The sequence below is a fragment of the Salmo salar genome, chromosome 29 (assembly GCF_965601325.2).
Source record: "Salmo salar chromosome 29, fSalSal1, whole genome shotgun sequence".
Classification (NCBI taxonomy): domain Eukaryota; kingdom Metazoa; phylum Chordata; class Actinopteri; order Salmoniformes; family Salmonidae; genus Salmo; species Salmo salar.
The window spans coordinates 20,331,820-20,353,808 of NC_138319.1; the positions used below are offsets into that span (position 1 = coordinate 20,331,820).

Here is a 21,989-nt window from a genome sequence, read left to right on the forward strand (position 1 = left end):
GTTCTTGGGGACCTTCAATGCTGTTTTGGCTACCCTTCCCCAGGTCTGTGCCTCAACACAATCCTGTCTTGGAGCTCTACGAACAATTCCTTTAAGCCCATGGCTTGGTTTTTGCTCTGACATGCACTGTCAACTGTGAACCTTAAATGTGCGTGCCTTTCCAAATCATGTCCAATTGTCATATTTGTGTATGTAGGTGGCAGGGAAGTCAGGCGCAGGAGAAACCAAATTGGTTAATCTGGAGTATTTAATTTAAAAAAAAAACTCCACAACCAAAGTACAAAATAACATGGGTAACATATACCCGTCACACACCGATACAAAACACATGTAACATAACATCACAAAAACAATCTCTGACAAGGACATGAGGGGAAACAGAGGGTTAAATACACAGCATGTAATTAATGGGATTGGAAACAGGTGTGTAGGAAAACAAGACAAGACCAATGGAAAATGAGAAACTGATCAATGATGGCTAGAAGGCCGGTGACGTCGACCGCAGAGCACCACCCGAGCAAGGAGGGGCATCGACTTCGGCAGAAGTCGTGACACCAATCAACTGAATGTACCACAGGTGGACTCCAATTAAGTTGTAAAAACATCTCAAAGATGATCAATGGAAACAGGATGCACCTGAGCTACATTTTAAGTCTCATGGCAAAGGGTCTGAATAGTTATGTAAATAAGGTATTTCAGCTTTTTTTGTTTTTCTAAATTCTAGACATTTAAAAAAAATATGTTTTCACTTTGTCATTATTATGATAAAAAAATGTTTTACCTTTATTTAACTAGGCAAGTTAATTAAGAACAAATTCTTATTTACATATGGGACTCCCAATCATGGCTGGTTGTGATACAGCCCGGGATCGAACCCTGGTCTGTAGCGATGCCTCTAGCACTGCGATGCAGTGACTTAGACCTCTGCGCCACTCAGGATCTTCAGGATCAGGGTATTGTGTGTAGATAGATGAGATTATTATTGTAATTGTATTTTTTTGTACTTTTTACCCCTTTTTCTCCCCAATTTCGTGATATCCAATTGGTGGTTACAGTCTTGTCTCATCGCTGCAACTACCGTACGGACTTAAGAGGCGAAGGTCGAGAACCATGTGTCCTCCGAAACATGACCCTGCCAAGCCATGCTGCTTCTTGACATACTGCTCACTTAACCCGGATGCCAGCCGCACCAATGTGTCGGAGGAAACACCGTACAGCTGGCGACCGAAGTTTGTGTGTATGCGCCACAAGGAGTCGCTAGAGCGTGATGGGACAAGGACATCCCAGCCAGCCAAACCCTCCCCTAATCCGGACTATGCTGGGCCAATTGTGCGCTGTCAAATGGGTCTCCCGGTTGCGGCCGGCTGCGACACAGCCTTGGATCAAACCTGGGTCTGTAGTGGCGCCTCAAGCACTGCGATGCAGTGCTGTAGACCTGCGCACTCGGGAGGCAGAGGAGTTAGTATTTTTTTAGCGATTTTAGAATAAGGCTGTAACGTAACAAAATGTGGAAAATGGGAATGGGTCTGAATACTTTCCGAATGCACTGTATGTTCGTGTCTATAACCATTTCTCTTGATGTATACGTTCCTTAGATTTTGTACTTTACATGCATGAGTCTATTATTGTCTTTCCCCCTCAAGTTCAAGTTCAACTGTTTTTGTGTGTGGTCAGAGTGCGGGGTGGTGTGTGGCCAGGGGGAGTTCCTGTGTTCAGGGGGCCTCTGTGTGCTCTACCTCCACCGCTGCGATGGCCATGATGACTGTGGGGATCTGAGTGATGAGAGGGGGTGTGTGTGCGCCCCGGGAGAGATCCAGTGCCCTGGGGACCAGTGTGTCCCCGCAGACAGGGTGTGTGACGGCCACAAAGACTGTCCCTCTGGCACCGATGAAGCCGTCTGTTCAACCGAAGGTACATGAATCTTTACAATCAGTCCTCACTATCACTTGAAACCAATAGACATATTGACATGATACATTTGACTGTAATGTGTAATTCCTTAAAAACAGGTTGATATTGACTGATACATTACGAATGACACATTCCTAGATATTACACATTTTCAAACAACATTGAGAGCTCTGAGGCCTCTGGAAACACCATCTGACAGGCGTGCGGGTCTGTGTGAGTGCATGCATGTACCTGTGTGTATGCAATAAAATCACAATAACTGGTGGGTGCTTATATTTTTCCTATTTCATGTGTTTTTTGCATGTCCAAACTCCCCCTGCGTGGTGGCTAAACCTTTGTTTCTGTGACAGTGACCTGTGCCCCTGGTCAGTTCCTGTGTGCTGATGGCACCTGTGTGACACCCACCAAGCTATGTGACGGGGTGACAGACTGCCAGGGCGGAGAGGACGAGGACCAGAACAACTGTCAACCAGTCACCATGGCCCCAGTTACCATAGCAACACCCATCAACCCGACTTCACCCACTTCTGGTAAGAGCAACAATACTGTTGAGAATGTCAAGAGGGAAGGCTGGCACTCTGCCCAAGAGTTACTCAACAGTGTTTGCCACACAATTCCAACTCCAACCAACACCATAACTCCTACCACAAGGCACTGCTGAAAGTATTGGATAGGTCTCTGCAGTATGGACTTATTTCTCATCTGGATTGCTGGGTGAAATATACTTCATATTGATTCACACAACCATATTGCTTCATACAAATATACTTCATACAACCATCTTAACCTCTCAGATCTATAAGACCTCCCTAGCAAGGTGCCTTGTGGGTAAGGGCCAAACTGACCCCCCCCCCCCCCCTCTCTCTTACCCCAGCCTGCCAGCCTTATGAGTTTGCCTGTACCAATGGGCAGTGTGTGCCCCGGGCGTGGCACTGTGACGGGGAGACGGACTGTTTGGACGGGAGTGACGAGCAGGGCTGTCCCCGGGCGTGTGGCCCCGGCCAGGTGCCATGTCGCAGTGGTGACCAGTGTGTGGACTACCAGCAGCTATGTGATGGGATACCTCACTGTAGGGACGCCTCCGACGAGAGCGTGGACAACTGCGGTTAGTAATGCACCTGATGGAAAATACATGAAACATACAGAACCAGTCAAGGGTTTTTCTTCATTTACTATTTTCTACATTGTAGAATAATAGTGAAGACATCAAAACTATGAAATAACACATATGGAACCATGTAGTAACCAAAAAAGTGTTAACCTCTATGGGCTAGGTGGGACGCTTGCGTCCCACCTACTCAACAGCCAGTGTAATCCTGTGGTGCGATATTTAAATACCTTAGAAATGCTATTACTTCAATTTCTCAAACATATGACTATTTTACACCATTTTAAAGACAAGACTCTCGTTAATCTAACCACACTGTCCGATTTCAAAAAGGCTTTACAACGAAAGCAAAACATTAGATTATGTCAGCAGAGTACCCAGCCAGAAATAATCAGACACCCATTTTTCAAGCTAGCATATAATGTCACAAAAACCCAGAAGACAGCTAAATGCAGCACTAACCTTTGATGATCTTCATCAGATGACAATCCTAGGACATTATGTTATACAATACATGCATGTTTTGTTCAATCAAGTTCATATTTATATCAAAAACCAGCTTTTTACATTAGCATGTGACTAGCATGTGACTAGCATTCCCACCGAACACTTCCGGTGAATTTACTAAATTACTCACGATAAACGTTCACAAAAAACAAAACAATTATTTTAAGAATTAGAGATACAGAACTCCTTTATGCACTCGCTATGTCCGATTTTAAAATAGCTTTTCGGTGAAAGCACATTTTGCAATATTCTGAGAAGATAGCCCGGCCATCACAGGCTAGCTATTTTGACACCCACCAAGTGTGGCACTCACCAAACTCCGATTTACTATTAGAAAAGTTTGATTACCTTTGCTGTCTTCGTCAGAATGCACTCCCAGGACTTCTACTTCAATAACAAATGTTGGTTTGGTTCAAAATAATCCATAGTTATATCCAAATAGCGGCGTTTTGTTTGTGCGTTCAAGACACTATCCGATGGGTAAAGAAGGGTGACGCGCCCGACGCGTTTCTGGACAAGAAATTTCTAAATATTCCATTACCGTACTTCGAAGCATGTCAACCGCTGTTTAAAATCAATTTTTATGCTATTTTTCTCGTAAAAAAGCGATAATATTCCGACCGGGAGTGGTTGTTTTCGTTCAAAGAGAGAGAAAGTAAACATGGTGTCGGCTCGGGCACGCGCCTCCAGTCTCATTGTTCTCAGATCGACCACTTAAAAAACGCGCTAATGTTTTTCAGCCAGGGCCTGCAAAGCCACCATTCAGCTTTCTGGCGCCTTCTGAGAGCCTATGGGAGCATTAGAAAATGTCACGTCATGCCAGAGATCCCCTGTTTTGGTTAGAGATGATCAAGAAGGCCATGAAATGGTCAGAGAGAGCGCTTCCTGTTTGGAATCTTCTCAGGTTTTGGCCTGCCAAATGAGTTATGTTATACTCACAGACACCATTCAAACAGTTTTAGAAACTTTAGGGTGTTTTCTATATAAATCAAACAATTATATGCATATTCTAGTTACTGGGCAGGAGTAGTAACCAGATTAAATCGGGTACGTTTTTTATCCGGCCGTGCAAATACTGCCCCCTAGCCCCAACAGGTTTTAAACAAATCAAAATATATTTTAAATTTAGCCACCCTTTGCCTTGATGACAGCTTTGCACACTCTTAGCATAAATGAATGAATAGGTGTGTCCAAACTTTTGAAAGGTACTGTATATTGTGCTGACACCTACTGGATAGGAACCATACTGTATAATACATGCATATTAACACTAATATATGCAACATATATGTACAGCAAATATATACACACCAAGACGAGTACATGCATCCCATAAATTAATTTTAACAGATGTTTATAAAAAGAGCACCATCTGTTTTTTTTTAGGCTCTACAAGGATCCCACCTTGCCCTGGGAGCTTTCCATGTGACAACCGCACGTGTGTGAACGCGACTCAAGTGTGCAACGGTGTGGCCGACTGTCCACACGGAGAGGATGAGCTGGTGTGTGGTGAGTTGTGAGAGGAAAAGAGAATCTAACGCGATGCACAAACCATCACTTAGAGACATGGAGCTCTGCAAACCTCATTTCAGATGGTCAATTTCAATGACTTTTCAATGTCGTTTTGATTGAATTGAGTCCATAGTCTGTGGTTGTATTGTCCTGTAACTAGATAAGACCAGCCCATCCCCTGCTCTCCCTGGCGATAAGAACAACAGTCACATCTGTCCTGAGTTCACCTGCCTGGACGGATCGTGTGTCTCCTTCAAAGCAGTAAGATTCCCCTAACCAAACATTTTATTTAGTGCTTTCTGAACAAAACAAATGCTTCAGGCCAAAAATACGCAGCACAGTATAATATCTTACCATGTCATTCATTTGTATATACCTGGGTCCTGTTCATTAGGACATTAAAAACATTTTACAACAGAAAACATTTCAGTTTCAGTCCTTTTTCTTCTGTTTGGTGCCTGATGAATATAACCCTTGTATTTTTTTACAAATAAAGTGCTGCCCTGAATGTTAAAGGCCCAATTCAGTCATTTTTATATCAAATAATTTCTGGGTAACAGCTAAGCACCTTACTCTAAAAGATTTCCATTAAAATTAGAAATCTATTAGAAATCTTTTAGCAAAAATATATTTTTCAAACACCAATTTTCGAAAACTGTCTGGAGGTTGTCTGAGTGGGGAGGGGAAAACTGAAAACTATCTGTGATTGGCAGAGTGGTTTGGAACTCTCTTTGTTTATTGGTCTATTAACCAATTTACCGCATGGTGATGTCATCATGGAAAGCCAAAACTCACGCCCATGCAACCCTGCTGATTAGAAGATCATGTGTAGATTATATTTTCAACCAGTAACTATCAGGAAATAACACTGATACATATTTTTTTTAGCTTTTACAGTGTTAGATTCATCAGCTCTATGATATAAAATGTGATATATGATATAAAACACAGGAAAAAACAGCATTTTGACTGCACTGGACCTTTAAGTGGAGTGATCTAGGTGTTGTTTTGGTTCTTTGTGTGTGTTCTAGGTGTGTAATGGCATGGCAGACTGTGCTGACTCCCTGCTAGGGCCCTTAGGGGGGCCCTCTGATGAGCAGGGCTGTAGGAGCTGGGCCCCTTGGGGCCCCTGGAGTCCCTGTAGCCTCTCCTGTGGGACAGGCTCCATGAGCAGGCAGAGACTCTGCCCCCTGGGGGATGCCCTGGGTCAGTGCAGAGGGGACGACACCCAGAGACAGCAGTGTTTCAGCACGTCATGTCCTGGTGAGAGATGGGAGAGATGAGCCATATGGTGGTTGTTGTTATCGTCATGATATTAATCAGCGGCAGTAGTATCTTCATCATCATCACTTTTGTCTTCACAATCAGCATCAACATCATCATCATCGCAATCATCATTACATTTGACATTGACATTTTAGTCATTTTTTGCAGACGCTCTTATCCAGAGCGACTTACAGTAGTAAGTAACATCTTCATCATCTTCATCATCATCATTGTCATTGGAATCTTCATCATTAGATTTGTTATCTTTGTCGACATCATAATCATCATCACTTGTTATTTATTACAATGTGAACCCTCTTTGCATGACATACTTGCCTCTTGTCAATAGTGGATGGGCACTGGTTGCCGTGGGTGACGTGGTCTAACTGCTCTAAGGATTGTGGGGGTGTGGAGGTAAGGCAGAGGGGGTGCATCCCACCCCAGAATGGGGGCAGAGATTGCACCCAGCTCCCTGGAGAGTCAAACCTGGCCACAGAAATCAGTAAGTCCACTAAGACTGAAATATATTAGACAAGATATGGAAGGGCTAATAATTGATGAAGTGCCATGAAGTGAAATGAGCTGCAAAGTCAAGCTTTAATCTGCTCTTACATTCTCTCTCTGCCCCCCCCCCCCCCCCCCCCCCCTTCCTCCAGAGCCTTGCCCTCAAGATGGCTGTGCCAACGTCACATGTCCTAGTGGCCTGGTGAGACTCAGCTGTGCCCCCTGCCCAGTGTCCTGTGCCCACATCATTAGTGGCTCTGTCTGCGACCCGACTGCACCATGTTTCTCAGGTCAGAGTACAGGAGAGGAGGATGTGCTCTGTAGTCATTTTTTCTTGATCAAATATCACATTTAATGGCTGCAGATCCCAAGAGAACAGAACACGTACCAACATGGAGAATAGTTTGCTGACCTACAGTGTGTATAAAGCACTGAGTTTAGCCACACACTAGCTTTCACTATTCTTCACTTTACTCTTTCCCCCTCTCCCTCCTCCTCCTCTCCCCCTCTCTCTCCTCCTCCTGCCTCTCTCCCTCCTTCTCTCCTGCAGGTTGCTGGTGTCCAGAGGGTTGGGTGATGAACCATGCCCAGCAGTGTGTGTTGCCGGAGGAGTGTGTGTGTGAGGTGGCCGGGGTGCGGTACTGGCCTGGACAGCATGTCAAGAAGGACTGTGAGATCTGTACGTGTGAGAGAGGCAGACCTCAACACTGCCAGCCGAACCCAGAATGTACAGGTTAGTCTACACTACACAGTACACCCTCCTGTTAGGTTGTGTTCAGTTGGAAGAAATGGGAGAATAAAAAAAATGTATTATGGAAAGTAATGTACTTACATGGAGAGATGGTACTACTTCCTATTTTAAAAGCACTTTTAGTCCCTACATGTTTTCTCATTTCCTGTCTCTTAAACAAGACCCAGGCTTCACCTCTGTTCAAGTTCAAGTTAACATTTTTTACTGTCCATTCAATATTCTGTAAAGGCTTATGAAAGCAATACAGAGTGTACTTGGACAAGATGTGTTGTTTGTACTACACTGCTACATCGCTGACTGTCTGTGTGGGCGGCAGATAGCCTAGCGGTTGTGTTGGGCCAAAACCCTCATTGCTCTGGATAAGAGAGTCTGCTAAATTACTACAATGTAACGTTGTGTGTGTGTGTGTGTGTGTGTGTGTGTGTGTGTGTGTGTGTGTGTGTGTGTGTGTGTGTGTGTGTGTGTGTGTGTGTGTGTGTGTGTGTGTGTGTGTGTGTGTGTGTGTGTGTGTGTGTGTGTGTGTGTGTGTTTGTGTGTCAGTCCACTGTGGTTGGTCGACGTGGTCCTCTTGGGGGGAGTGTTTGGGACCGTGTGGGGTCCAGAGTGTCCAGTGGTCCTTCCGCAGTCCCAACAACCCCAGTAACCATGGCAATGGGAGAAAGTGCAGAGGAATCTACAGGAAAGCTCGCCGGTAAAAGACACAGTGCACATTCAATCACGTTCATCATGTGTTTATACATGATGATAAATACATCTAAATACACTACATTACGTATGAATGTTTGTTTAACACATTGCCTTTCCTGTCAACTTACAGCCACTTCAATAACACCACAAGTAAAAGTGATACTTAGAAATGGTTAAAGAGTGGAATTCCTTTACACCCATAAATGTATGGAACATCCTGTTCTCTGGAGTCTGGCAGAGGGATGGTAAAATGGCCTTGTGTATGTGTTTGTGTATGTGTGTGCTTGCGCGTCTGCGTGTGTGCGTGTGTGTGTCTGTCCCCAGCTGTCAGACAGAGCCTTGTGAGGAGTGTGAGTTCCATGGCCAGTCCCATGCAGTTGGGGACCGATGGAAGGCGGGCCAGTGCCAGCTGTGCCACTGTCTGCCCAACCTCACAGTGCAGTGTGCCCCCTACTGCCAACATGCTGCCACTGGCTGCCCCCAGGTCAGAAACACTGAGGTTTACACTAACTCTGCGTGTGTGTGTGTGTTTGCGTGCGCCCATGCCAGAATACATCATGTTAAAAATGTGTTTTTCTACCACTGTGTGACTGGAGGGTTCTTATCTAAAATAAATGTTCTAGCATGTGTGTTCCCTCAACCGCCTCATTAAAAGTCTCTAGTTCTGTTGACACACGACTCACTAGTTTCCGTCCATGGCCCTGTGTCGTAGCAACAATCGAATAATGTCTTTTGTCTTGCAGGGTCAGAGTCTGGTTCCAGGTGAAGGTGACAAGTGTTGTTATTGTGAAGGTAACTAGTATCTAGTACATTACTGACCATATGTTCCCCTTTTGTCAATGATTCCAACACTCGATATCAAGCTGGAAAAAAAATCTATATTTGACTAAAATGTTAGCTGATATGATAGCTGTTGAAATCTGTATTTGAAATGGAAACCTGAGGTAGGGGTTATATCTGGCTAACCAAACACAATTAACCTAGACAGAAGATATTAGGTGGTGACAGAATGTCAGTGGGAATGGGATTTTTCAGTGCTGAATTTCTCCCTATTGTCAGGTGATAATGGCACCATTTCAGTGGCAACGACACCTGCTACTGTGTCAGTGAGTGTCCAACCCTCCACCCCAACAGATGGCAGTATACCCCTGGTCCCCACGTACCCCCTTCCACCTGGAGGTCAGTATCGTTGATCTATTTAACCATTTCTTTGAATAGGGACTGATACAATGAAAACACTCATTGATTTAACAATAACCAGATGCATTGTCCCACATTTTACCTTGCGCTTTTTGTCATTGCTTCTGCTTTATGAATAATTTATGAATAATCTGATGTAAAGACCACTGATGAATAATGTTGGAGATCTACCAAAATGTAACGCAAGATTTAATCTGTTGGTCGGTGGTATTTGTAGTTTATCAAATATATTTGTAAGTATGCTGTGTTTCTGCTTGTATAGAAGAGTGCTGGTCCCCCCTGGGGGTCCAATCTCTCCCTGACTCCAGCTTCAGTGCCTCCTCACACCAGTGGGGTCACCCTCCACGGGCAGGGCGTCTGTACGCACGGGACCCCCATAAGGATCTGCAGGGCTGGAGCCCTGACACAGAGCAGTACAGGAACCTTCCTACAGGGGCCCCCGAGGGCCACAGTGGAGCTGTGCAGGCCCCATATCTCCAGCTGGACCTGCTAAGACCCCACAACATCACTGGTAATGAACCACTTAAACCAAATCAAACCAAAACAAATCAAATCAGGGGGTCATATTGCTTGCAGCCAAAGTATATGGGGGATAGAATGCGTGGCTGTGTACATGCACACGTTAATATTATATGGGTGCTAGTTAATTCATGATATAAAAACGCTATCAATGTTTTCTCTTCTAACATCTCACTCTTTTTGCTTATTTTCTCTTTCTCTACATCCTCACTATTTCTCTCTATCACTCCCTCTCTATCTCTCCATCTCTCCCTCTCTATCTCTCCCTCTCTATCTCTCCCTCTCTATCTCCCCCTCTCTATGTCTCCCTCTCTATCTCCCCCTCTCTATCTCCCCCTCTCTATCTCCCCCTCTCTATCTCCCCCTCTCTGTGTCCACCAGGTGTGCTGACTCAAGGGGGAGGTGTGTTTGACACCTACGTGTCCAGTTTCTACCTGCAGTTCAGTAACGATGGCAGACAGTGGTACACCTACCAGCAGCTGATTGCTGATGCCCGCCCCAGAGCCAAGGTGCCCACTACCCATCAACCCTAGCACCAACTACTTTCCAAAATCTATTCTAGCATGCCCACTTCATTTTTGGAAGTATGCTAGTGTACGTATTGGAACAGAGCAAAACTCTAATTTGCTGTTGAATTTCACTGCAATCCATTTTCTTTCCCATCATCCAATTTAGGTTGTTATTGTAAAAGAGAATGTTTTTTCAATTACTTTCCTGGTTAAATAAAGGCACACAAAAAATCCAATCAACTTCAATGTTGATGCCCCAGGTGTTCTTGGGTAACCGTGACGACCGGAGTGTGTCCTACACCAGGCTGGACAGGATGGTGTCGGCTCAGTTTGTGCGTGTGTTGCCTCACGACTTCCAGAACGGCATATACCTCCGCTTGGAACTCATGGGCTGTGAAAATGGTGTGTGTTGGACAAAGTATTTACAGTTGTGTGTATGCATTGGTTTGAAAAGTTGCTACATTTTCTATATTTGATAAACAAATTAAAATCTACCATACGGCAGCAAAACAATAAGAATAAATGCTTTAGATTCAATGTAAGTACAAATGGTTTAAAAACAATAACAGTCCCCCTTTACACTCCTCCTCCTCTCCCTAGGTTCCCGCAGGCTATCCACCCCCTCTCCTCTCTCTCCTCTCTCTCCTCTCTCCCCGGTCACCTCGGCCCGGCCCTGCAGAGATAGAGAGTTCCAGTGTGGTAACGGGCGCTGTGTCCCCACGGGGCCCAAGGGGGTTGTATGTGATGGGGTCAATGACTGTGGGGACGGATCTGACGAGCTGCGCTGTGGTCAGTTCCTATATTTACCCAGCATGACTTGGCTAGATGATCTCTCTCATTGATTCATAGTAGTGATATGGCGATAGTAGTGATATGGTGATATTAGTGATATGGTGATAGTAGTGATATGGTGATAGTAGTGACATGGTGATAGTAGTGATATGGTGATAGTAGTGATATGGTGATAGTAGTGATATGGTGATAGTAGTGACATAGTGATAGTAGTGACATAGTGATAGTAGTGATATGGTGATAGTAGTGACGTAGTGATATGGTGATAGTAGTGATAGTAGTGATATGGTGATAGTAGTGACATAGTGATATGGTGATAGTAGTGACATAGTGATAGTAGTGATATGGTGATAGTAGTGACATGGTGGTAGTAGTGATATGGTGATAGTAGTGATATGGGGATAGTAGTGAAATGGTGATAGTAGTGATATGGTGATGGTAGTGATATGGGGATAGTAGTGAAATGGTGATAGTAGTGACATAGTGATAGTAGTGATATGGTGATAGTAGTGACATGCATTAATCATAGTTATCAGATAGTTAGACAGACATTGTACATGAAGAAAGGCACAGTATGCTGAGAAGCATAACCAAATCCATTGGTTTCATGCATTGAACTTTTTTCCAGGTACTCAGCCCTCTCCTACACCTACAAGCCCACGGGGCTGTCCCAGAGGTCAGTACTCCTGTCCGCCACCTGGGGGCTGTATTGATGCAGCCCTGCGCTGTGACGGAATCCCACACTGTCCCAATGGAGAGGATGAGATAGGATGCTACCCTCACGATAAAACCACCCAGGCACAGAGGCCTAACAGTCCCACACCAGCTCCTCTAAGGACCCCTAGCATGGCCGCTGTCACTCTGCATAAGACTACCCCTACACCAACAGTAGGTCAAGGCACTCCTGATAACTCCTGTGTATTCATGTTTTCTGAGGTTGTGTCTTCTGCTTTTCATGTTACAATAACCTTTTGTTTTTTCTAAACCCCACAGGCAGGTGGCCCTGGGTATAGAGGTCAGTTGGACATGGATGCATGAAGTTGTTCAGAATATTGCTATTGTTGAATTTAGCTTATGCTAAATTGTTATTTAAAGGAATCCATTTTTGAGTAGAAATGAAAATGATAGATTGTGGCTTGAGGTACTGAAGTATGTGAATTGGAATGCATGCAGGCATCTGTTCCTCTGCACTGGGATTGGAGGACGGGAAGATTCGCTATGGTCAGCTGACTTCGTCCACCCACCGCGAGAACAACCCCGCGGATGCCGGGCGCCTCAACATTGTGCCTAACGTGTGAGCTCTCAAAACCGATAATGTATCAATAATGACATAGTTTCTTGTTCTTCAAATATTTTGTTATCGACAAATATTCTCATTATCACATCTTATGTTGGTCTCATCATCTCATAGTCTGATCATGGAGGTTATTGACTTCTTAATTACATATTTACCTATTTTCTCATTCATTTGTCTCATGTCAGTCTGATCATGGAGCCTGGATGGAGCCCCCTGCCAGGCGACCTTCAGCCCTACCTCCAGGTGGACCTCCTAGAGCCCACCTGGGTATCTGGCGTGGTGACCCAGGGCAGTGAGAGGATGTGGGGCTACCTTTCCAAGTACCGTCTGGCCTTCGCCCTGGTCCAGAGCCACTTCACTGACTACACCGAGACTGTAGAGAGGGGCAGTCCTGCCAAGGTAGTAATGATTATGACCATAATACACTTTATTTGTAAAGTACTTTTTACTTCTCTCAGGTAGGTACAAACCTCTGGAATGACAGGAGTACAATTATGTTTTTCTTCTTCAAAATCAATGTTTATTAAGCTTCAGTAAGATGGGAAAAACAGGAAATGGTATAAAATGAGTGCTTTTGTATTGTAACCTATGTGATCTTGTTATGATGAGAAATAGATATATTTACAATAGGTCAAATTTATGATCATAATCCTTCTACAAATTATACGTGTGATATTAGCTCCAACTGTACTGCAGTATCAGTTTACTGTTCCACTGTTAAAGACAGAGGTGGTATCAGCTCTAACTATGCTGTTCCACTACTACAGTGAAGATGTCACGGCAAACAGGACAGGAGAGATCCTCCTCTGAGAGAGAAGATCTAGAAGCCATTTTGTCTCCTATTTTATAGCCTTTGACCAGATATATTTACTTCACTTAGAATGAAGAGTGAAGTCAACAGCCGCACTTAGAAAGTTTCCCCTACCATCCGCTCGTCTGTTATCCTCTTCAGACTTTCTATTTATAACACGTATATTATTCAACAGCACTGAAAGTTTCTTTTCCACACCAAATGAGGGATCCAGGGAGAACTGCTGCTGTTGTTCTGGATTTCTTCATTCAGGACAGTTTCGTTTCTGGATTCTTCTTTGGTTGTTCTGTGGTGGTTGGCAATCCAGCTAATGTACATTACCGGCACATTTTACCAGACACTCTTATCCAGAGTGACTTACAGTTAGTGCATTCATCTTAAGGTAGCTAGTAGCTACTTTTCCTCAAAGAAGTAGCTATTAGTTCACGGGGGGGGGGGGGGGGGGGGGGGGTCATGGTCCATCAAGTAGACTGGAATGTGGAGACAGAAAGATAGAGAAACAAAGACGTGTGTGTGTGTGTGTGTGTGTGTGTGTGTGTGTGTGTGTGTGTGTGTGTGTGTGTGTGTGTGTGTGTGTGTGTGTGTGTGTGTGTGTGTGTGTCTGTGTGTGTGTCTGTGTGTGTGTGTGTGTGTGTGTGTGTTTAACTAGTCTTGTGAGGACCAGTTGTCCCCACAAGAATAATAAACAAACAAAAATTTGACCAAATGGGGACATTTTGTTCGGCCCTACGAGGTCAAATGCTATTTCTACGGGGTTTAAGTTTAAGGTTAGAATGAGTGTTATGGTTAGAATTACGTTAAGGGTTAGGGTTAGGAGCTAGGGTTAGGAGCTAGGGTTAGGAGCTAGGGTTAGGTTTAGGGTTAGGAGCTAGGGTTAGGAGCTAGGGTTAGGTTTAGGGTTAGGTTTAGGGTTAGGTTTAGGAGCTAGGGTTAGGTTTAGGGTTAGGTTTAGGGTTAGGTTTAGGAGCTAGGGTTTGGAGCTAGGGTTAGGAGCTAGAGTTAGGTTTAGGGTTAGGAGCTAGGGTTTGGAGCTAGGGTTAGGAGCTAGGGTTAGGTTTAGGGTTAGGAGCTAAGGTTAGGTTTTTGGGTTAAGGTTAGGGTTACAGTTACAGTTAGGGTAAGGGTAAGAGTACGGCTTAGGGGTTAGGGAAAATAAGATTTTGAATGGGACTGAATTGTGTGTCCCTACAAGGTTAGCTGTACAAGACTGTGTGTGTGTGTGTGTGTGTGTGTGTGTGTGTGTGTGTGTGTGTGTGTGTGTGTGTGTGTGTGTGTGTGTGTTTGATGAAAATAACACATTTTATTTATTTGCCTTTATTTAACCAGTTAAGTCGTTGAGAACACATTCACTTTTACAATAATGACCTGAAAGTCAGGAGAGAAATCCAAGGTGAAGCGTGTGTAATTTACTTGAACCAATTGGTTTGAAAGCACAACCTTTTGTCCAACCTCTTCTCCTTGTCTGTGTACAAGGTGTTTGAGGTGCGGATGGTGGGCAGGACCCCGGTGACGCGTTGGCTTGGGAGGCTGGTCCGAGCTCGCTACCTCCGCATCATCCCAGTAGAGTTCCGACACACCTTCTATCTCCGTGCAGAGATCCTAGGCTGCAAAGGAGGTAGGTGCTCTGAGATCAGTCGGCAGAAAAGTGGAGCAAATATTTTGAAATGGGAGAGCATATTTTTTTGTGTGTATTTTTGTGTGCTTTAAAACTTGTTCTCCCGTTTGTGCCTATTGAGCTCAAACTAGACGCTCTATCCATGATAGAGTACATCGCACTTATCCCACGTGCATACTATTTCCTCTATCGCCATCTGTCAGTCTAACGTAAGAATTCACCCTGTATGACAGAGGAGTTGGTGACCCCTAGCAGCGCCACGACTCCCCGTGGTGTTGATGTGATGACAGTGAAGCGCTGCTACCCGGGCCAGTTTGCCTGCCACAGTGGGGAGTGTGTTCCTGTGTCTGTACTGTGTGACGGCCGACTGGACTGCGAAGACCACTCTGACGAGATCAACTGTGGTGAGGAGGGGGTCACCCATGTGTTTCCAATACGGAACCATGCAATATACACGTGTTGCTGAGAGGATGACATTCTATTTTCCGATGTAAACAGAGCATTAAACATTGCAACATCGGCACTCATAAGTGTACTATTGCAATCTTTCAAGAACTGATTACATCACCACTTAAATTTCTCAAGTATATCTGGAACTGATATGAAGTCAAATGCACGAATGAACCACTCTCTCTCCACTTCAGGCACAGTGCCCACCAGGGGTCAACCCGGGGTACACACCAAGGAGCCCCAGGATGGCCGCCCTGGCATTGCCACCACGGGTACCCCGGGTCTCAGTCCTGACAGCTCTGGGGGAACAGGGGAACCAGATGTTCATGGGTTCACCACCCCCAGGCCAGGTCAGTGGACATCCAGATCCACAGGGCACCCAGGGGTTGGGCCCAGTACCCTCCACTCCGGAATACCTGGCCTGCAGTCTACAACAGGTGAGATTCTTAAAGAAAACTGTTACGAGTGGCTTTTATCTTGTTATCGAAGAGTGTGTGTGTGTGCGTGTGAGTGTGCGTGCACGTGCGTGTGCGTGTGTACACTGTGTGTGTGTGTGTGTCCTTGACATGATCCCTGACATGGCTGATCTGCTATTTGAACCAGTGTTCTCAGTTGACCCATAAAAGCCCAGGTATTTATGAGTCCGGAGCACAGGTTCTTCAGTCCTGAGGAAGGAGATGTCACTGTACGACGCTAACTAGCCATCTCGCTACATGTTAAGGTGCTTGTTGGTTTGTTTATCCCCAGCTCTCTGGGTTACCACGACCGCCCATGACGGGGGCCTACCCAGAGTCCTGTGCGTGGAGGGCCAGTTCTCCTGCAGGCTGTTTGGCTGTGTGGATGCCGCGGTGATGTGTGATGGTCACCAGGACTGTCCTGATGGCTCTGACGAAGACCACTGTGGTACAGTACATGTCACCAGAGTCTGGTTCAATTTCTCCCCCTTCACCTCTCTTCCTCCTCCTCCTCATCATCATCATCTTCTTCTTCATCATCATATTTGACTGACAGATTACATGAGTTGACTTGAAAATGTCACAGTTTCAACTATTACCATTACCTTGCCTATAGTGACAGACATACTGTAGGAGGGTGTTGTATCACCTATTGCTTGCGGTAATAGTCCTGCTCATATTCCTGCTCTTCCTCAGGTACTACACCAAGGCCAACAGTAATGACACGGCGCCCCCTAGTGCCCAACCCATGCTCCCCCAAGCAGTTCTCCTGTGGCAGCGGGGAGTGTGTGCACCTTGACAAGAGGTGTGACCTGCACAGGGACTGTGCTGATGGATCAGACGAGCGAGACTGTGGTACGGCAAGCCGGGAGGGTCAAAACTGGGGGGCTGATTTACATTTCTGTATGATTTACAGTAGATTGCATTGCATACACTACAATGTAAAGTACATGGAGTCCTTACAAAAAAACTGCTGCATTGCATCCATAAAGGGCAAGGTAATATTATCTGTCCTAGTCTGTGACATTGTCCCCTGTCATTGTCCAGGATCATTGTCCAGTAATGGTCATTAATGGATGATTAAACATGATTATTGATGGTGTCTATCTGTCTGTTCCATAGTGAACTGTATCATGTCAGCGTGGACGGGCTGGAGCCAGTGCAGTGTGACGTGTGGCCTGGGTTCCCTGTTCCGCCAGAGGGAGGTCCTGAGAGAGGCGCTGGCCGGGGGAACGTGTGGGGGCGCCCAGTTTGACAGCCGAGCCTGCTTTCCTAAGGCGTGTCTCGGTGAGGGGGCACCCCGAGATCTGACCCTCTTTTGACTGTTTTTGTCTGTGCCTTCCTCTATTTTGACTGCCTCTTCTCAAGATCTGTGTCAGTTGTTGTTTTCTTTCTTTCTTTCTCTCTCTTCTTGTCTCCCTACTCATTATTTCCCTGTCTCTCGTCTCTCTATCAGTTGCACTCTCCCTTGGTTTACACTAATGTACTCTACCAAGCCCTGCTCATTCAAAGTTCCTCTGCTTCCTCCTTCTCTCCCACCTCCCCCATCCCTGCATCTCTCGTCTCTCTCTCCCAGTGGACGGTCAGTGGTCAGAGTGGACGGGCTGGTCCCTGTGTGACGCCCAGTGTGGGGGAGGGCTGAGGGGGAGGAACCGGACCTGCTCCAACCCTCCCCCTAAGAACAGGGGGCGTGACTGTGAGGGGATGAGACTGCAGACCCAGAGCTGTAACAGCCAGCCCTGTGGCCCCAACACAGACTCACAGACAGGTGAGCTGCAAATAAATAGGTTATGTTTTCGACTGTCCCCATAGGAGAACCCTTTTTGGTTCCAGATAGAACTCTTTTGGGTTCCATGTACTGTAGAACACTCTGTGGGAATGGTTCTACATGGAACCCAAAATGGTTCGACTGGAACCAAAAGGGATCTACATGGAAACAAAAAGGGTTATTCAAAAGATTATCCTTTAGGGACAGCCAAAGAACCCTTATTGGTTCTAGATAGCACCTTTTTTTCTAGAAGTGTACAGGTGATCATGTTGTCTTATGGTTTGATCATGTTGTCTTGGACTATGGATTGTTTGTAACATGCTATAAAAAAAGATTCATTCTGTGGGCAATATCCCATTAAATTGTTACTGATAATAGTCAAGCTCTAATAATGTAAATTGCTTGCTGTCTAGGCTGTACTAAAGGCATGGTGGTGGTAAGAGAGGCTGACTGCCAGTCTGGTAGAGTGGAGCCATGTCCCCCGACCTGTTCACACCTGCACTACCCCAACTGCACCTCCCAATGCGTCACAGGTATTAAGTGGTGTCTGTCTGTCTGTCTGTCTGTCTGTCTGTCTGTCTGTCTGTCTGTCTGTCTGTCTGTCTGTCTGTCTGTCTGTCTGTCTGTCTGTCTGTCTGTCTGTCTGTCTGTCTGTCTGTCTGTCTGTCTGTCTGTCTGTCTGTCTGTCTGTCTGTCTGTCTGTCTGTCTGTCTGTCTGTCTGTCTGTCTGTCTGTCTGTCTGTCTGTCTGTCTGTCTGTCTGTCTGTCTGTCTGTCTGTCTGTCTGTCTGTCGTTAACTCTCTTCTGTCTCGCTATCCAGGTTGTCGTTGTCCGGCTGGTTTGTTCCTACAGGATGGCCACTGTGTGAACGCCAGTCAGTGTGGGTGCCACTGGGAGGGACTGCCACTGCAGCCTGGACAAGAGGTCAGCAAGGACAACTGCAGCACATGGTGAGAGGCGCACACACACACACACACACACACACACACACACACACACACACACACACACACACACACACACACACACACACACACACACACACACACACACACACACACACACCAAGCCTGCCTACAACCCACATCATTCCTTTATTCCTGAGCTTACAGTCAATAGTTGTGTTATGTCATATTGTCGTTTCATGTTCTCCCTCTTCTTGTCTCCCTCTCTACCAGTGTGTGTGAAGATGGACGTGTCTCATGTGACAACTCCAGCTGTGTGGCCAGCTGTGATTGGTCAGCCTGGTCCTCCTGGACATCATGTGACAGCTCCTGTGGGGTTGGACTACAGCAGCGCTATAGGTGGGTTCACCTCACCAGCATCCCACCAACAGTGACACATATAAACCATTGTGTGGCTTATCATGTGTCTCTGATGGCTTTCTGTCCCCTGTCCTCTGTCATCTGTTCCCTGTCCCCTCTCCTCTGTCATCTATCCCCTGTCCTCTATCCCCTTTCATCTGTCATCTGTCCCCTATCCCCCTCCCCCATCCCCTGTCTCCTGTCCCCATCCCCTGTCCCCTATGCTGTATCCTCTTTTCCCTGTCCTCTGTCATCTGTCCTCTATCCCCTGTCCCCCTGTCCCTCTGACCCCTCCCCCAGGTCCCCTGTGAGCCCAGCAGGAGTGGCGAGAGTCGAGCCCTGTCCTGGGGACTCCTCAGAGGCTCGTCAGTGCTTCACCCCCTGTCCCCCTGGTAAGGATGAGGCGGTGTGGGGGAAGTGGACGGCCTGGTCAGAGTGCAGCAAGACCTGTTTCCACCACGTGGACGAGGTGGGGCTGAGGAGGAGGTTCCGCACCTGTAACATACCCACCAACACACACAGCTACACACGCACCAACACACCCAGCTACACCCGCACCAACACACACACCGACTGTGAGGGGGACGCAGAGGATCAGGAGCCCTGTAACACCGTGCACTGCCCAGGTACACCCTCTATACACACACCTTATGTTCTGTCCTTCATCCACCATGTTGCTTTCACCCATTCTGTAGTCGCAGATCTGTGTAGATGAAAGGAAGGATAGAACTTTACACTATTGAGATACACCCCCTGCCCCCCAGTGAATGGCGGCTGGTCGGAGTGGTCCCCATGGTCCCTGTGCTCATCAGAGTGTGACTCGGGGGCTCAGACCAGAGAGCGCTTCTGCAGTTCTCCTCCTCCACAGCACGGGGGCAGCACCTGCCCAGGGCCTCACATCCAGACCCGAGACTGCAACTCCCACCCCTGTTCAGGTAACGAACTGGAATCATACACACATTCTGGAATCATACACACATTCTGGAATCATACACACATGCTGGAATTCATCATTACAAGGCGTTTACTATTAGTGCACCTAGTTCTACCTGGTCAGGTAAACAGTAACATGTATTCACGCCAAGGTTACTACATATTATCTGTGGGACTTAAAGTGGTCAAATCACTTGAAAGATTAAATCGCATCGCATTGGTGTGTGTCCCACTCTCTGTGTGGCATATAGGAGTGTGTCCAGAGGGCATGGCCTACATGAGCAAGGAGCAGTGCCAGGCTCACGGTGGTGCGTGCCCACGGGTGTGTATGGACATGACAACAGAGGTGGAGTGTGCCACGGAGTGTTACGACGGATGCTACTGTACCCTGGGACTCTACCTACTCAACAGCACTTGTGTGCCCCTCACCCAGTGCCCGTGCTACCACCATGGACAGATGTACCCAGGAGGAGCTCGTGTGAAACTGGACGACTGCAACAACTGGTACTCCCCTCGAAGAATATAAACATAATGTTATTGAAAAGGAAAGAAACACAAAAAAGTACAGTATAGGACTCTGTCTATGCATCCTTTCCTTTTGTCCTTAGCACCTGCCATAATGGAGAGATGGTGTGTGGAACAGCGCCCTGCGCTGGTGAGTGTGGTCCAATGCAGCCTACTCATGTCATATTATTGATGATGGATTTGATCAAATATGCAAATATGTTCACTCAGTATTCCTCAGTGTGGCCCTGGACGGCAGCACCCCAAACAATCAAGAGAGACTGTCAACCTCTCTCTATCTCTCTCTCTCTCTCTCTCGCTCTCTCTCTCTCTATCTCTCTCTCTCGCTCTCTCTCTCTCTCTCTCTCTCTCTCTCTCTCTCTCTCTCTCTCTCTCTCTCTCTCTCTCTGTGTTTCTCTCTTTCTCAGTGGACTGTGGCTGGAGCAGCTGGACCCAGTGGAGCGCCTGCAGCAGGACGTGTGACGTGGGCGTGAGGAGGCGGTACCGCTCGGGGACCAATCCACCGGCTGCGTTCGGGGGGCGTGTCTGCAGGGGCGACAGGTTGGGGATGGACACCTGCAGTCTGGAGCCCTGTCAGGGTAGGGGAGGTGACAGACAGACCATCATTACACTCCTACAATAGGCTGGTTCGTTTCATTGGCTCCTACAGGTGGTCTCTTGGTCATTACAATATAAATCCCACATGGGTTATGAGTAGGAATGACATACAGTAGATCTAAATCCCACATGGGTTATGAGTAGGAATGACATACAGTAGATCTAAATCCCACATGGGTTATGAGTAGGAATGACATACAGTAGATCTAAATCCCACATGGGTTATGAGTAGGAATGACATACAGTAGATCTAAATCCCACATGGGTTATGAGTAGGAATGACATACAGTAGATCTAAATCCCACATGGGTTATGAGTAGGAATGACATACAGTAGATCTAAATCCCACATGGGTTATGAGTAGGAATGACATACAGTAGATCTAAATCCCACATGGGTTATGAGTAGGAATGACATACAGTAGATCTAAATCCCACATGGGTTATGAGTAGGAATGACATACAGTAGATCTAAATCCCACATGGGTTATGAGTAGGAATGACATACAGTAGATCTAAATCCCACATGGGTTATGATGGTGATGGTGCAACAGAAAGAATTCAGAGAGATAATGTGAACATTGCATATTTGGCCATCGGTCCAGATACCTATACTTTTGCTGGAAATGTCTCACCCACAATGTCTACATCAATGTGTGTGTGTGTGTGTGTGTGTGTGTGTGTGTGTGTGTGTGTGTGCGCGCACGCCTATGCCAGGTGTGAAGGAGCCATGGAGTGTATGGTCAGAGTGTTCGGTGACGTGTGGTGGGGGGTACAGGAACAGGACACGGGGACCCCAAAGAACCCATGGTACTGCCCAGCAGTTCTCTGCCTGTAACCTGCAGCCCTGTGGTGAGTACAGAGAGAGAGGGAGGGAGTTAGCAGGCTCTGATCTTCCACTCTGACTTACAGTATGACCATGTGATGTGAGCTTTGAGGATGTTATATTTTGATATTCATGTATCCTTT

The 21,989-nt window shown here is 46.3% G+C and overlaps 1 protein-coding gene across 1 annotated transcript in view; it reads left to right on the top strand.

Annotated features, from left to right (window-relative positions):
• sspo (SCO-spondin) overlaps positions 1 to 21,989 on the top strand; it is a 77,203-nt gene that overhangs the window by 18,003 nt on the left and 37,211 nt on the right. The window contains exons 28-64 of the mRNA XM_082970736.1: positions 1,675 to 1,911; positions 2,262 to 2,441; positions 2,786 to 3,016; positions 4,913 to 5,035; positions 5,199 to 5,299; positions 6,070 to 6,301; positions 6,654 to 6,806; positions 6,961 to 7,098; positions 7,359 to 7,541; positions 8,100 to 8,250; positions 8,571 to 8,730; positions 8,990 to 9,038; positions 9,306 to 9,425; positions 9,709 to 9,957; positions 10,347 to 10,474; positions 10,735 to 10,876; positions 11,075 to 11,263; positions 11,895 to 12,154; positions 12,260 to 12,281; positions 12,440 to 12,560; positions 12,749 to 12,962; positions 14,848 to 14,989; positions 15,223 to 15,393; positions 15,634 to 15,876; positions 16,187 to 16,342; positions 16,591 to 16,749; positions 17,017 to 17,181; positions 17,471 to 17,662; positions 18,076 to 18,195; positions 18,483 to 18,612; positions 18,841 to 18,966; positions 19,267 to 19,592; positions 19,731 to 19,901; positions 20,151 to 20,403; positions 20,508 to 20,554; positions 20,832 to 21,002; positions 21,738 to 21,872. Of these exons, the coding sequence (XP_082826862.1) occupies positions 1,675 to 1,911; positions 2,262 to 2,441; positions 2,786 to 3,016; positions 4,913 to 5,035; positions 5,199 to 5,299; positions 6,070 to 6,301; positions 6,654 to 6,806; positions 6,961 to 7,098; positions 7,359 to 7,541; positions 8,100 to 8,250; positions 8,571 to 8,730; positions 8,990 to 9,038; positions 9,306 to 9,425; positions 9,709 to 9,957; positions 10,347 to 10,474; positions 10,735 to 10,876; positions 11,075 to 11,263; positions 11,895 to 12,154; positions 12,260 to 12,281; positions 12,440 to 12,560; positions 12,749 to 12,962; positions 14,848 to 14,989; positions 15,223 to 15,393; positions 15,634 to 15,876; positions 16,187 to 16,342; positions 16,591 to 16,749; positions 17,017 to 17,181; positions 17,471 to 17,662; positions 18,076 to 18,195; positions 18,483 to 18,612; positions 18,841 to 18,966; positions 19,267 to 19,592; positions 19,731 to 19,901; positions 20,151 to 20,403; positions 20,508 to 20,554; positions 20,832 to 21,002; positions 21,738 to 21,872 (6,090 nt within the window). The remainder of the gene's footprint in view (positions 1 to 1,674; positions 1,912 to 2,261; positions 2,442 to 2,785; positions 3,017 to 4,912; positions 5,036 to 5,198; positions 5,300 to 6,069; positions 6,302 to 6,653; positions 6,807 to 6,960; positions 7,099 to 7,358; positions 7,542 to 8,099; positions 8,251 to 8,570; positions 8,731 to 8,989; positions 9,039 to 9,305; positions 9,426 to 9,708; positions 9,958 to 10,346; positions 10,475 to 10,734; positions 10,877 to 11,074; positions 11,264 to 11,894; positions 12,155 to 12,259; positions 12,282 to 12,439; positions 12,561 to 12,748; positions 12,963 to 14,847; positions 14,990 to 15,222; positions 15,394 to 15,633; positions 15,877 to 16,186; positions 16,343 to 16,590; positions 16,750 to 17,016; positions 17,182 to 17,470; positions 17,663 to 18,075; positions 18,196 to 18,482; positions 18,613 to 18,840; positions 18,967 to 19,266; positions 19,593 to 19,730; positions 19,902 to 20,150; positions 20,404 to 20,507; positions 20,555 to 20,831; positions 21,003 to 21,737; positions 21,873 to 21,989) is intronic.